The following is a 13,391-nucleotide window of genomic DNA, read 5'->3' on the forward strand; positions in this document are numbered from 1 at the left end:
CTGGCGAACCCTGCTGTACTCTTTCACCACAACTTTCTCTCACTCTTACTTCCTGTTTCTGTTGTGCCTGTAATTCAAAGGGTCAGCCTTGTCACACTCTGGGTCACGCTGAATATTCCCGAGAACTACGTTAAGGGTACACGTGTCTGTGGAGTGCTCAGCCACTTGCACGTTAATTGCACGTTAATTTTTACGGAAACCCACGTTTTCGGCTATGGAGATTCCGATTCTGAAAAAGAAAAATTGTTAGTAAAATTTCAATTTAAAAAAAAAAACAAAAAAAAAAAGAAAACCCACCCCTCCCCTCCGCATTCTACGGCCTTCAAAGCAGGCTATGAACGTGCTAGAAACAACAGCCAAATCTCACACAAACTCTTTTTGGCACATACGTAGATACTCAGTATCGAATGCTTTGCTGTATGACCTATGACCGCGAGTCTGCTGCCCTAACCACTGGGCCATTGCGCCTCCACTGCTGGTAGAATACCCAATTATTAATACACAAGTGTTTTTTTATTGCCAAGTGATATAAATGGGTGAGAGGGTAAAGAATTATTTTACCATTAATTTATAGACAATAAAAAAATGGAGGGGATCAATAGGTGATATTCATCAACTTATAGACATTACGTTATGTCAATTTATTTATTTACGAAAAGGACAATTATAACAATATACATACATGTATGACATATTATACTTTACAGTCAAGTTTGCTTTAAGAATTGGTCTTCTATTCTTTTGAGGTATCATTCTAACCACATTTCCAACATAAATACCTGCTTGGTATTTATGTTGGAATAAATGAATACAACCATTAAAAGCTGCTGTATCATTCATAGCATGGGGTGAGCAGAAACGTGCTTGCATCATAGGTAGAGTAGGGCATTATACTTTTGAAAAGTATTTTCCACTATGTGGGTAGTAGCACAAAGACTGGAGGCGCAATGGCCCAGTGGTTAGGGTAGCAGACTCGCAGTCATAGGAACGCGGTTTCGATTCCCAGACCGGGCGTTGTGATTGTTTATTGAGCGAAAACACCTAAAAGCTCCACGAGGCTCCGGCAGGAGATGGTGGTGAAACCCTGCTGTACTCTTTCACCACAACTTTCTCTCACTCTTACTTCCTGTTCCTGTCGTGCCTGTAATTCAAAGGGTCAGCCTTGTCACACTCTGGGTCACGCTGAATATTCCCGAGAACTACGTTAAGGGTACACGTGTCTGTGGAGAGCTCAGCCACTTGCACGTTAATTTCACGAGCAGGCTGTTCCGTTGATCGGATCGACTGGAACCCTCGACGTCGTAAGCGACGGAGTGCCAACAACAGCACAAAGACTGCAGATCCTGGGACAGCCTAGCATGTCCAACAGAGAACAAATAATCTAATGTAACAATTGATACATTAGTGTCAAAATAATACTTCCACAAGAAAACAGAGCAAATGAAGAAAACGTAAAAAATGACTTGGTTTCATATAAATTAATACATTTGCTGTATTTTATTTATCATCTATTTTATCACCAATATTATTATTCATCAATATGAATAAGTATATGTTTAGTTAAGGTACATGATTGAAAGAATGCTTTAGCACAGATAACACAGTCATAAGAATCTTGTCCTGTATGAATATGTTTGTGTTCAGTTTATTATTCTTCTCTATGAGAGAATGACTTATCACAGATGTCACAGTAGTATGATTTCTCGGATCTATTTTAAAATGGGGGCCACATTTTTCACTAATGTTTTACGTAGTGTTTTTGGTACCGAAAGACTTTCAAACTTCGTATACTTATCTATTTTGTGTTATAGAACAGAAAAATATTTTTGTATTCGAATTTATTTCATGTAAAAAATTGTCTTATTTCGATAATTTCAACCAATCACTGACAAGTATTCAGTTGTTTACATTTACTCCTTTGGCTGATTAAGCGATGTAAAGCGTATTTAATCTCCATACCTTCGTTTTATTTGCTTTAACCCTAACCTTAGGGTTAGGGTTAGGGTTAATTGTTTCAGAATCGTTTGTTTATGTAGTTGGCACTTAATGTATATCGGCTGAATGGACGTCAGTGATTGGTTGAAATTACAGAAATACGACAACTTTAACATGGAATAACTTCTGGATTTCTTTTTTTTTTAAGAAGACTAAGAGAAAAAGATGTTTTATATGACACATTCTACCAGTGTTCCAAGTTTCAGTGTTTCGTTAATGAAAAATGTGGCCCCTGTTTTAAAAAAGATCCGATTTCTCTCCTGAATGAATGTATTTGTGTTGAGTTACCATAGATTGAACAGTTATATAGTTTCTCTCCTGTATGAATGCATTTCTGATTAGTTAAATATTGTTCCACAGAGAATGATTTACCACAGATATCACAATAAGTCTTCTCTTTTATTAGAAAATGTTTATAAGTATATATAGCACGTTCATGAGAGAACGACTTGCCACAGAGATCACAGCAATATAGTTTCTCTCTGGTATAAATGGACTTGTGGTTAGCAATATATGTTTTTACACAGAATGATTTACTGCAGATATTACAGTGCTATAGTTACTCTCCTTTACGAATGTATTTATCTATTTAAGTAACGTTTTAGAGAGAATGGTTTACCACAGATATCACAGTGATATGGTTTGTATTATGTATGAATCAGTTTGTGATCAGTTAAATATTTTCTTCCACAGAATGATTTACCACAGAAATCACAGGAATATGCTTTCTCTCCTGCATGAATGTATTTATGAGAGGTTAAATTGTCTCGAGAAGAAAATGATTTACCACAACAATCGCAGGCATATGGCTTCTCTCCTGTATGAGTGCGTTTGTGCACAGATAAATTACTTTTTTGAGAGAATGCTATACCACAGATATTACAGTGATATGGTTTCTCTCCTGTGTGAATGTATTTATGAGAAGTTAAAGAGCTTGAACAAGAGAATGACTTACCACAAATGTCACAGTCATATGGTTTCTCTCCTGTATGAGTGTATTTATGATAAGTAACATGACATTTTTGAAAGAATGATTTACCACAAATATCACACTGATATGGTTTCTCTCCTGTATGACTGGATTTGTGGTAAATAAGGCCACACTTTTGAGAGAATGATATACCACAGATATCACACTGATATGGTTTCTCTCCTGTATGAATAGATTTGTGAGAAGTAAGGCTACTTTTTTGAGAAAATGATTTTCCACAAATATCACACTGATATGGCTTCTCATTAGTATGAGAAAGTTTGTGAGTAGTCAAATAACTTCTTTGTGAAAAGGATTTGCCACAGATATCACAGTGATATGGTTTATCTTCTGTATGAATGAATTTGTGAGAAGTAAGGTTACATTTCTGAGAGAATGATTTACCACAGATATCACAGTGATATGGTTTCTCTCCTGTATGAATGTATTTGTGAGAGGTAAGGTGACATTTTTGAGAGAATGATTTACCACAGATATCACACTGATATGGTTTCTCTCCTGTATGAATGTATTTGTGAGAAGTAAGGTGACTTTTTTGAGAGAATGATTTACCACAGATATCACACTGATATGCTATCTCCCCAGTATGAATGGATTTGTGATGAGTGAGGCCACTCTTTTGAGAGAATGATTCACCACAAATATTGCAGTGATATGGCTTCTCATTAGTATGAGCGAGTTTGTGGGTAGTTAGATAACTTCTTTGTGAAAAGGATTTACCACAGATATCACAGTGATATGGTTTCTCTCCTGTATGGATATATTTGTGAGAAGTAAGACTAATTTTCTGAGAGAATGCCACTCCACATATATCGCAGTGATATGGTTTCTCTCCTGTATGAATGGATTTGTGAGAATTTAGGTGACCTTTCTGAGAAAATGATTTACCACAAATATCACAGTGATGTGGCTTCTCACGAGTATGAATATGTTTGTGAATAGTCAAATAACGTCTTAGTGGAAAAGATTTACCACAGATATCACAGTGATATGGTTTCTCTCCTGTATGAAGATATTTGTGAGAATTAAGGCTACTTTTTTGAGAGAAAGATTTACCACAAACATCGCAGTGATATGGCTTCTCACGAGTATGTGTAAGTTTGTGAGTAGTCAAATAACGTCTTAGTGAGAAGGATTTATCACAGTTTTCGCACTGATATGGTTTCTCTCCTGTATGAACGTATTTGTGAAAAGTAAGGCTACTTTTGTGAGAGAATGATTTACCACAGATATCACAGTGATATCGCTTCCCACCTGAATTAATACATTTGTGAGCAGTGAGATTTGCAGTATTAGAAAAAGTCTTTTTACAGATATCACATTCATATGATAATTTTTCTCTTTCTTTTATCATCTCCTGAGAATTCATTATTGTTCTGTAGTATAGAAACACAAGATATATTTTTGCTTTGTTCTTTGTATATTTCTTTCTCAATTCATATACAGTTACTTCTATATTTACAGCAGATCTGATCTTGAAAGTCTGAAGATGATACAAACACCTTTGCAAATTTCTCCAAGTTCAAACAAAATGTGATATACTTTTGGAAACATTCCTGACAATGAGGAAAACAGATGCTACTGTTAATTCAGAATAAATATTTCAGTTATTCACCATAGATATATAATATAAACAGGGTTATATTTATTATTTATAACATCTTCCATTTGTTTTCAAAAGATGATCCATATTCACGATGTATCTGACGTAAAAACTCTTTTATACGAGTAACATCAAATATTCTGAAATGATACAGAAACATAAGATATAAAAAATTCCCTAAAAAGCAAAGATTCAACAATAAAAAATATAACTCAGAACGTAGCGGCAGACGAAATACCGCTAAGCATTTTGCCTACGTGCTAACGTTTCTTATTCCTTTATTGTCCACAAGGGGCTAAACATAGAGGAGACAAACAAGGACAGACAAAGGGATTAAGTTGATTAGATCGACTCCAGTACGCAACTGGTACTTAATTTATCGACCCCGAAAGGATGAAAGGCAAAGTCGACCGGAATTTGAACTCAGAACGTAACGGCAAACGCAATACCGCCAAGCATTTCGCCCGGCGTGCTAACGTTTCTGCCAGCTCGCCGCCTTACTAGAGGAAGAAAACAAACTACATTTTCATAATGATGAACTGTGGATATAAACCTTAACCTGAAAGATTAGTCTTTAAATTTTATTTTCTCATTCAAATTATATCATACAACCTCGTGCAATGTCTACATATGCACAAAGTTCGACTCATCCACCTTCAGATATTATTTAACTTGCTAAACTACAGAATACGTGAATCATGAATACGTTTTTGTAATTTGAATTATTCCTGTCTTTGCTAATTTATGCCATTTACCGATTCTGTCTACTAATAGCTAAATCTTGTTTTCTCATAGAGGTATCACTGGTCAATGTTGCAGTCAGCTATTTGAATTTGACAGAATAAACTGCAAATACAGATGTTTAGCAAATGATGCCATTATAATAAAACAATAGACAGCTTTGAATGAACACGGTCAACAAATGGAATATCTAATATTATTAAAGAAATTTAAAATTAATTTGGTGGTTTTTGATGGCCGTGCCAAGAAAAATCCAGATTTTCTTCGCTTAATTAAAGAAGTTTACCGGACAAAAGAATTAATATCGATGTGAAAACTTTCACTATTGTCTGCAGTTTCGAATAAGCCAGGTTCATTAGGTTTTATTAAAAATAAAATATTACATCTTACCTCTTATGATAAATAAATCAGAATCGAATTACACAAAAGCACCAACTCGATCGAATATAATAAGTAGACTTTAGAAAAACTGACACGGAACGTCAACGAAACGAACTAAAACTCCGGCTATTGCAGACCTCGTATTAATACACATTTGTTGAATGCTAAAACTAAGGTGGAAAATTTTTAATGTGTTTTGTTACTATAATTACTTTTTGAAAATGTGAATTGTAATGAAACAAACTCTAAGAGAAACAAAAGTAGAAGCTGACTACTTATTTTCAAGTCTATTGCTACTTTTACGCTATCTTATTCTTTGTAAGCCTAATACTTATTCTGTCAGTCTCTTTTGCCGAACCGCGGGGACGTAAACACCAGCATCGGTTGTCAAGCGATGTTGGGGAGACAAACACAGACACACAAATATGTATACATATATACGACGGGCTTCTTTCAGTTTCCGCCTACCAAATACACTCAGAAGGCTTTGGTCGGACTGAGGCTATAGTAGAAGACACTTGCCCAAGGTGCCACGCAGTGGGACTGAACCGGGAACCATGTGGTTGGTAAGCAAGCTACTTACCGCACAGCCACACCTGCGCCTATATATATATATACATATATACGATAGGCTTCTTTCACTTTCATGTCTACCAAATCTACTCACAAGGCTTTGGTCGGCCCGAGGCTATAGTAGAAGACACTTGCCCAAGGTGCCACGCAGTGGGACTGAACCCGGAACCATGTGGTTGGTAAGCAAGCTACTTACCGCACAGCCACTCCTGAGCATGTCCAGCAGAGAATAATTGACCATGGCTAGAAACTGGAGTGTAATACATTAGTGTCAAAACAATATATCCACAAGAAAACAGAGCAAATGAATGTAATTAATATTGTTTGAATGAAAAACACACATCATAATTAGTGAATTGATGCAAATACGGAAAATGTGAAAAATGAATTTGTTTTGTAAAAAGTAATACGTTTGCTTTATTTTATTCACCAGGACATCTATTTTATCACTGGTATTGTTATCGATCAATATGAATAAATACATGTTTAGTTAGGGTACATGATTCAGAGAATGATTTAGCACAGATAACACAGTCATAACAATCTTGGGATCTTTTTTAAAACGGGGGCCACAAAACGAAGCTATGGCTTAATCAGCCAAAGAAGTAAATATAAACAACTGAATACTTATCGAAATAAGACAATTTTTTACATGAAATAAATTCGAATACAAAAATATTTTTCTGTTCTATAACACAAAATAGATAAGTATACGAAGTTTGAAAGTCTTTCGGTACCAAAAACACTACGTAAAAGATTAATGAAAAATGTGGCCCCCGTTTTAAAAAAGATCCCAATCTTGTCCTGTATGAATATGTTTGTGTGCAGTTTATTATTATGACTTATCACAGACGTCACAGTAGTATGATTTCTCTCCTGTATGAATGTATTTGTGTTGAGTTACCATAGATTAAACAGTTATATAGTTTCTCTCCTGTATGAATGCATTTCTGATTAGTTAAATATTGTTCCACAGAGAATGATTTACCTCAGGTATCACAGTAATAGAGTTTCTCTCCAGTATGAATACGTTTATAAGTATATAAAGCATATTCCTGAGAGAATGATTTGCTGCAGACATCAGTCACATAGTTTCCCTCCAATAAGAATGGACTTGTAATTAAATATTTTCTTACACAGAACGATTTACTGCAGATATTACAGTGCTATGGTTTGTCTCCTGTATGAATGTATTTGTGCCTATTTAAGTAACTTTTCTGAGAGAATGATTTACCACAGATATCGCAGCGATATGGCTTCTCACGCGTATGAACGCGTTTGTGTTTAGATAAATACTTTTTTTTACACAGAATGACTTACCACAGATATCACAAGAATACGGTTTCTCTGCTGTGTGAATGTATTTATGAGAAGTTAAACTGCTTCTGGAACAAAATGATTTACCACAGACATCACAGGCATATGGCTTCTCTCCTGTATGGGTGCCTTTGTGCACAGATAAAGTACTTTTTTGAGAGAATGCTATACTACAGATATTACAGTGATATGGTTTCTCTCCTGTGTGGATGTATTTATGAGAATTCAAAGTGCTCAAGTGAGAGAATGATTTACCACAGATATCACAGTGAAATGGTTTCTCTCCTGTATGAATGGATTTGTGATGAGTGAGGCCATTCTTTTGAGAGAATGATTTACCACAAATATTGCAGTGATATGGCTTCTCATGAGCATGAGTGAGTTTGTGAGTAGTTAAATAACTTCTTAATGAAAAGGATTTACCACAGATATCACAGTGATATGATTTCTGTCTTTTATGAATGGATTTGTCATAAGTATGGCAACACTTTTGACAGAACAATTAACCACAAATATCAGTGATAAGATTTCTCTCGAGAATGAATATATTTGTGAGAATTAAGGTTACCTTTTCGAGAGAATGATTTACCACAAATATCACACTGATATGGTTTCTCGTTAGTATGTATACGTTCATGAGCAATTAAATAACATCTTAGTGAAAAAGATTTACCACAAATATCACAGTGATATGGTTTCTCACTTGTATGAATGTATTTGTGTTTAGTAACATTAACGGGATTAGTGAATGATTTACCACAAATATCACAGTGATAAGGTTTCTCTCCAGTATGAATATTTTTGTGAGAGATAACGTAACTTCTTCGAAAAAATGATTTACCACAAATATCACACTGATATGGTTTGTCTCCAGAATGAATGGATTTGTGATATGTAAGGCTACTGTTGTGAGCGAATGATTTACCACAAATATCACATTCATATGGTCTGTCTCCAGTGTGAGTGTATTTGTGAGTTATAAGCCTGGCCTTCTGAGCGAATGATTTTCCACAGATATCACACTGGTGAGGCTTCTCTCCTGTATGAATATATTTGTGTGTAGTTAAGTTACCTATCTGAAGGAATGATTTACCACATATGTCACAGTGATATGGTTTCTCTCCTGAATGGATGTATTTGTGAGAAGCAAGGCTACCTCTATGAGAGAATAATTTACCACAAATATTACATGGATATGATTTCTCTCCTGTATGAACATTTTCATGAGAGATGAGGTTACTTTTCTGAGAGAATGATTTTCCACAGATATCACAATGATGAGGTTTCTCTCCTGTATGAATGTATTTGTGTTTAGTTAAGTCACCTATCTGGGAGAATGATATACCACATATATCACAGTGATGTGGTTTCTCCCCTGTATGAATGAATTTCTCTGAGAATGATTTACCACAAGTATCGCAGTCGTTTCGTTTCTCTCCTGTGTGAATGCGTTTGTGAGAAGTAAGGCTACTTTTATGAGAGAATGATTTACCACAGATATCGCAGTGATATGGTTTCTCTCCTGTATGAATGGATTTGTGAGAAGCAAGATGACTTTTTTGAGCGAATGTTTTACCACAGATATCACACTGATATGGTTTCTCGCTTATGTGAATGTATTTGTGAGAAGTAAGGCTATTTTTCTGAGTGAATGATTTACCACAAATATCACACTGATATGGTTTATCTCCTGTATGAATGTATTTGTGAGAGGTAAGGTTACTTTTTTGAGAGAATGATTTACCACAGATATCACACTGATGTGGTTTCTCTCCTGTATGAATGTATTTGTGAGAGGTAAGGCTACATTTTTGAGAGAATGATTTCCCACAGATGTCACAGTGATATGGTTTCCCTCCTGTATGAACACATTTGTGAATAGTGAGATTTCCCTTGTTAGAAAAAGTCTTTTTACAGATATCACATTGGTGTGATAATTTTTCTCTTTCTTTTGTCATCTTCTGAGGATTCATTATTGTTCTCTTGTATACAAACAAAATATATTTTCCCGTTCTTCTTTATATATTTCTTTGTTGATTCAAATACTTCTGCTGCTATATTTTCCACAAGTCTGGTCTTTGTCAATATCTAAAGGTAATACAAACACCTTTGTTGATTTTTCCAAGTTCAGACTGAATGGGAAAATACTTTAGTAAATATTCCAGGTAATGATGAAAACAAATGTTGCTATTAATTCAGAAGAAATATTTCAGAGTTTTTCACCATAGACAAATCATATAAAGAGGGTTATATCTATTATTTATAACATCTTCCATTAGTCTTCAAATGATGATCAATATTCATGATGGATCTCACATAGAAGCTCCTTTATACCACTAACATTTCACATTCTGAAATGATATAGAAACAGTAGAAGATATAGGAAAAACTTACAAAGCAGAGATTCAACTATAAAAAATATTACTACATTTTCATAACGTTAAACTGTTGATATAATCTTTTACCCAAACAAGTGGTCTTTGAAATTTATTTTGTTACTAAAATTATATGATACAACTTTGTGTAATGTCCACATATACACAGACTTCAGTTCTTCTACCTTCGGATATTATGTAAAACGTTAAACTATAGAATATTGGGCAATAACATTCTACTATCTTCAGTAACAAAAGTCACTACTGTTTAACCCTAGGTTATCCCTGAGCAGGTCTATTATTAATGAAATTAGGTAGTGTTCATGACTGTTACAACTTGCCTAACAGATCAAACATAAACATAACTAAAATTTAGTGAACGAACCTGTCCCAGTTTTTCCTCTTGTAATTTTCTTAATAATGTGTATCTTTTACAAACAAACTGTGCCAAACTCCGACAAGCTGATCCTTGAAAACGTATTTCTGCAAAATGTTGTCCCGAAATATGGTTAAAGAAATGGGGCTAATGCACTTTCGCACCTCACCTTCAAAAATACATTTTTCTGGAAATTTTATCAAATTCCTAGGTTTCAGTTAGATATTGAAGATTACAAATATGCAAAGAAAAAAAATGGTGAAGGTGCACTTGTAAAAATTAGAGATTTAACCATTGTAAGATTGATAGACAGATGTATGTACTTGTATATGAAAGATAATGCGTGAACTTCTTTGTGTGCGTGTGTGAGTGACTACAACCACATAGAGCTGAACACAGTGTGAGAAAAGTAATTTTAAAAAATTATGGAAATTAACGAATAATCACATGGTTCCATACGATAGGATTTAGACAGTCCTGAGAGGTATACAGACACTTCGTCCGTTTCCTTGCCAGTTCATGACGTTTACCGATTCTGTCTAGAAAAAACTGTATCTTGGTTTACCGTAGTGGTATCACTGGCCACATGTTACAGTCAGCTATTGGTGTTTTACGATGTTGCAGATTATTTATTCTCAGGAGCTGAAAGTGGACAGAATTATTAACGTGTATCGTTTAGACAGAATAAACAGCAAATACAGATGTTTAGCAAATGATACCTCTATAATAAAACAATAAACAGCTTTGAATGGACACAATCAGCAAATGGAATGTCTACTAAAATAATAGAAATTAAAAATATTGTGATTTTTTCATGGCCAAGACAAGCAAAATCCAGATTTTTCGATGCATAATTTATAAAGTTTACTGGACAGTAGAATTAATATTAACATCTTACCTCTGATGACATATTAGTCGGTGCTTCGCATGAAATATTTTGAATTACACAAATAACCGATCTAGGGAGGAAATATTATTGAAAGACACAACAAAAAGCCGACACGGAACCTCAACGAAACGAACTAACAATAAAGTTGTTGTGCGTCCTGTATTTACTCACACTTTTGTCTGATGCTAAAACTAAGGTAGTAAATTGTTAATGCATTTTAGTGCCATAATTACTTTCTGAAAATGTGAACTGGGCGATGGAAGAGAATACGCACACCACCCGTTTTCGGCGTGACCGTAACCTTAACTGCCGAAAACGGGTGGTGTGCGTATTCTTTACCTCTGCCATAATATTTTTTATTATGCCATTTCATGTTGAATATTTGAATATTCTTAATTTAACAGATATTAATTTATATGAAAACACAAAGTGTCTTCTACTATAACCTAGGGCCGACCAAAGCCTTGTGAGTGGATTTGATAGACGGAAACTGAAAGAAGCCCATCGTATATATATATATATATATATATGTATGTATGTGTGTATATGTTTGTGTGTCCGTGTTTGTCCCCCCAACTTCTCTTGACAACCGAGGCTGGTGCATTTACATCCTAGCGGTTCGGCAAAAAGAGACCGATAGAATGGGTACTAGGCTTACAATGAATAAGTCCTGGGGTTGATTTGCTGGACTAAAAGGCGGTGCCCCAGCATGGCCGCAGTCAAATGACTGAAACAAGTAAAAGAATAAGGAGAGTACCGGAGAAGTTTCAGCTAATTGATCTAATGTCAGATTCGCGGAATTTGGCATTAACAGTTTCCTTTAAGTTATGTGGTTGACCGTTGTTCAGGGTTTGGTTGATGACCGACTTGAGATGAACAGTTGTTTGGATAGATTCGAACAGCTCAAAATGCCGTTTCAGGGAAGAAGTGAAGGATCCACTATTCCCATTCATCACGTGGAGGGAGACAAAATTGAACAGGAATAGTTTCTTATTTCTTTAAACACAGAGGGGACAAACAAGGACAGACAAACGGATTAAGTCAATTACATCGACGCTAGAGCATAACTGGTACTTAATTTATCAACCCCAAAAGGATGAAAGGCAAAGTCGACCTTGGCGGAATCTGAACTCAGAACGTAACGGCAGACGAAATACAGCTAAGCATTTCGCCCGGCGTGCTAACGTTTCTTATTTCTTTATTGCCCACAAGGGGCAAAACACAGAGGGGACAAACAAGGACAGACAAATGGATTAAGTCGATTACATCGACGCCGGTGCGTAACTGGTACTTAATTTATCGACCCCGAAAGGCAAAGTCGACCTCGGCAGAATTTGAACTCAGAACGTAGAACAGGAATAGTTTCTGCCATTCTTAGGTGTTGTTGGATAGGCAGATGTTCTTCAGCGGTTTCGAGAGAACACTGGCGAGACAACTCCACGGACCCTCAGGGATGCGATTAAACAGGTTACGCTTGGACAAACCCTGGAGGGTGGCAGCAAAATCTTCGACATGGATCTGGACTTCAGAGCAAGGTTCTGTCCTGAGTATGTCAGAGCTTAAGTGACATAGGTTGCATGTCAAAGAAACATTCGGCTTGATGTAATGCCGACGCAGCTGCTATGGTAATGTAGGCTACACAAGTGGCATAGATGGGAACTGGAATGTCATGCATTAGTATAATTATTACATATCCACAAGAAAACAGAACACATGAATTTAATTGATTGAATGACGAGTGATACAATTTCAGCACTTTATTGACCAGGACATAAATTTCATCACTGATATTGTTATTAATTAATATGAATAGATATCTGTTAAGTTCAGGTACATTACTGAGAGAATGATTTACCAGGGATAACACAATCATAAGAATCCGATCCTGAATGAATATGTTTGTGTTTAATTAAGTAATTACAAGAAAATGACATCACAGATATCACAGTAATATGGTTTCTCTCCTGTATGAATGCATTTGTGATTTGTTAAATATTGTTCCACATAGAATGATTTACTATACATATCGCAGTGATAGGTACTCTCTCCTATAAGAAAACATTTATGAGTATATATAGCACATTCCTGAGACAATGATATAACACAGATATCACAATGACATAGTTTCTATCTGGCATGAGTGGAAGTGT

General features: G+C 35.5%; 3 protein-coding genes across 8 annotated transcripts in view; 1 reads left to right on the forward strand and 2 right to left on the reverse strand.

Annotated features, from left to right (window-relative positions):
- Positions 1 to 13,391, forward strand: part of LOC106876802 (zinc finger protein 239) — a 56,020-nt gene that overhangs the window by 25,817 nt on the left and 16,812 nt on the right. The gene's annotated exons all lie outside the window — the stretch shown is intronic.
- LOC106876798 (zinc finger protein 160-like) lies at positions 1,465 to 6,599 on the reverse strand. 2 transcript variants are annotated; one of them, XM_052977892.1, is made up of 2 exons: positions 6,481 to 6,599; positions 1,465 to 4,729 (listed from the first exon to the last, which is right to left on the reverse strand). In XM_052977892.1, exon 2 carries the CDS (start codon positions 4,353 to 4,355, stop codon positions 2,643 to 2,645), a length of 1,713 nt encoding a protein of 570 aa, XP_052833852.1. In that variant the 5' UTR covers positions 4,356 to 4,729; positions 6,481 to 6,599; the 3' UTR covers positions 1,465 to 2,642. The 2 variants fall into 2 exon arrangements, with proteins under 2 accessions (XP_052833852.1, XP_052833851.1); XM_052977891.1 differs by having other exon boundaries at positions 5,721 to 6,553.
- Positions 6,705 to 11,518, reverse strand: LOC106876800 (zinc finger protein 665-like). Of its 5 annotated transcripts, none has more exons than XM_052977902.1 (3): positions 11,251 to 11,518; positions 10,362 to 10,459; positions 6,705 to 9,952 (listed from the first exon to the last, which is right to left on the reverse strand). In XM_052977902.1, the coding sequence occupies exon 3, from the start codon at positions 9,572 to 9,574 to the stop codon at positions 8,117 to 8,119; it is 1,458 nt and encodes a 485-aa protein (XP_052833862.1). In that variant the 5' UTR covers positions 9,575 to 9,952; positions 10,362 to 10,459; positions 11,251 to 11,518; the 3' UTR covers positions 6,705 to 8,116. The 5 variants fall into 5 exon arrangements, with proteins under 5 accessions (XP_052833862.1, XP_052833860.1, XP_052833863.1 ...); XM_052977900.1 differs by having other exon boundaries at positions 10,362 to 10,994; XM_052977903.1 differs by lacking the exon at positions 10,362 to 10,459.

The sequence above is a fragment of the Octopus bimaculoides genome, chromosome 29 (genome assembly GCF_001194135.2).
Source record: "Octopus bimaculoides isolate UCB-OBI-ISO-001 chromosome 29, ASM119413v2, whole genome shotgun sequence".
NCBI lineage: Eukaryota > Metazoa > Mollusca > Cephalopoda > Octopoda > Octopodidae > Octopus > Octopus bimaculoides.

Coding starts and splice junctions, on each gene's coding strand:
- LOC106876798 (XM_052977892.1), bottom strand. CDS start 4,355: ATGAATTCTCAGGAGATGATAAAAGAAAGAGAAAAATTATCATATGAA.
- LOC106876800 (XM_052977903.1), bottom strand. CDS start 9,574: ATGAATCCTCAGAAGATGACAAAAGAAAGAGAAAAATTATCACACCAA.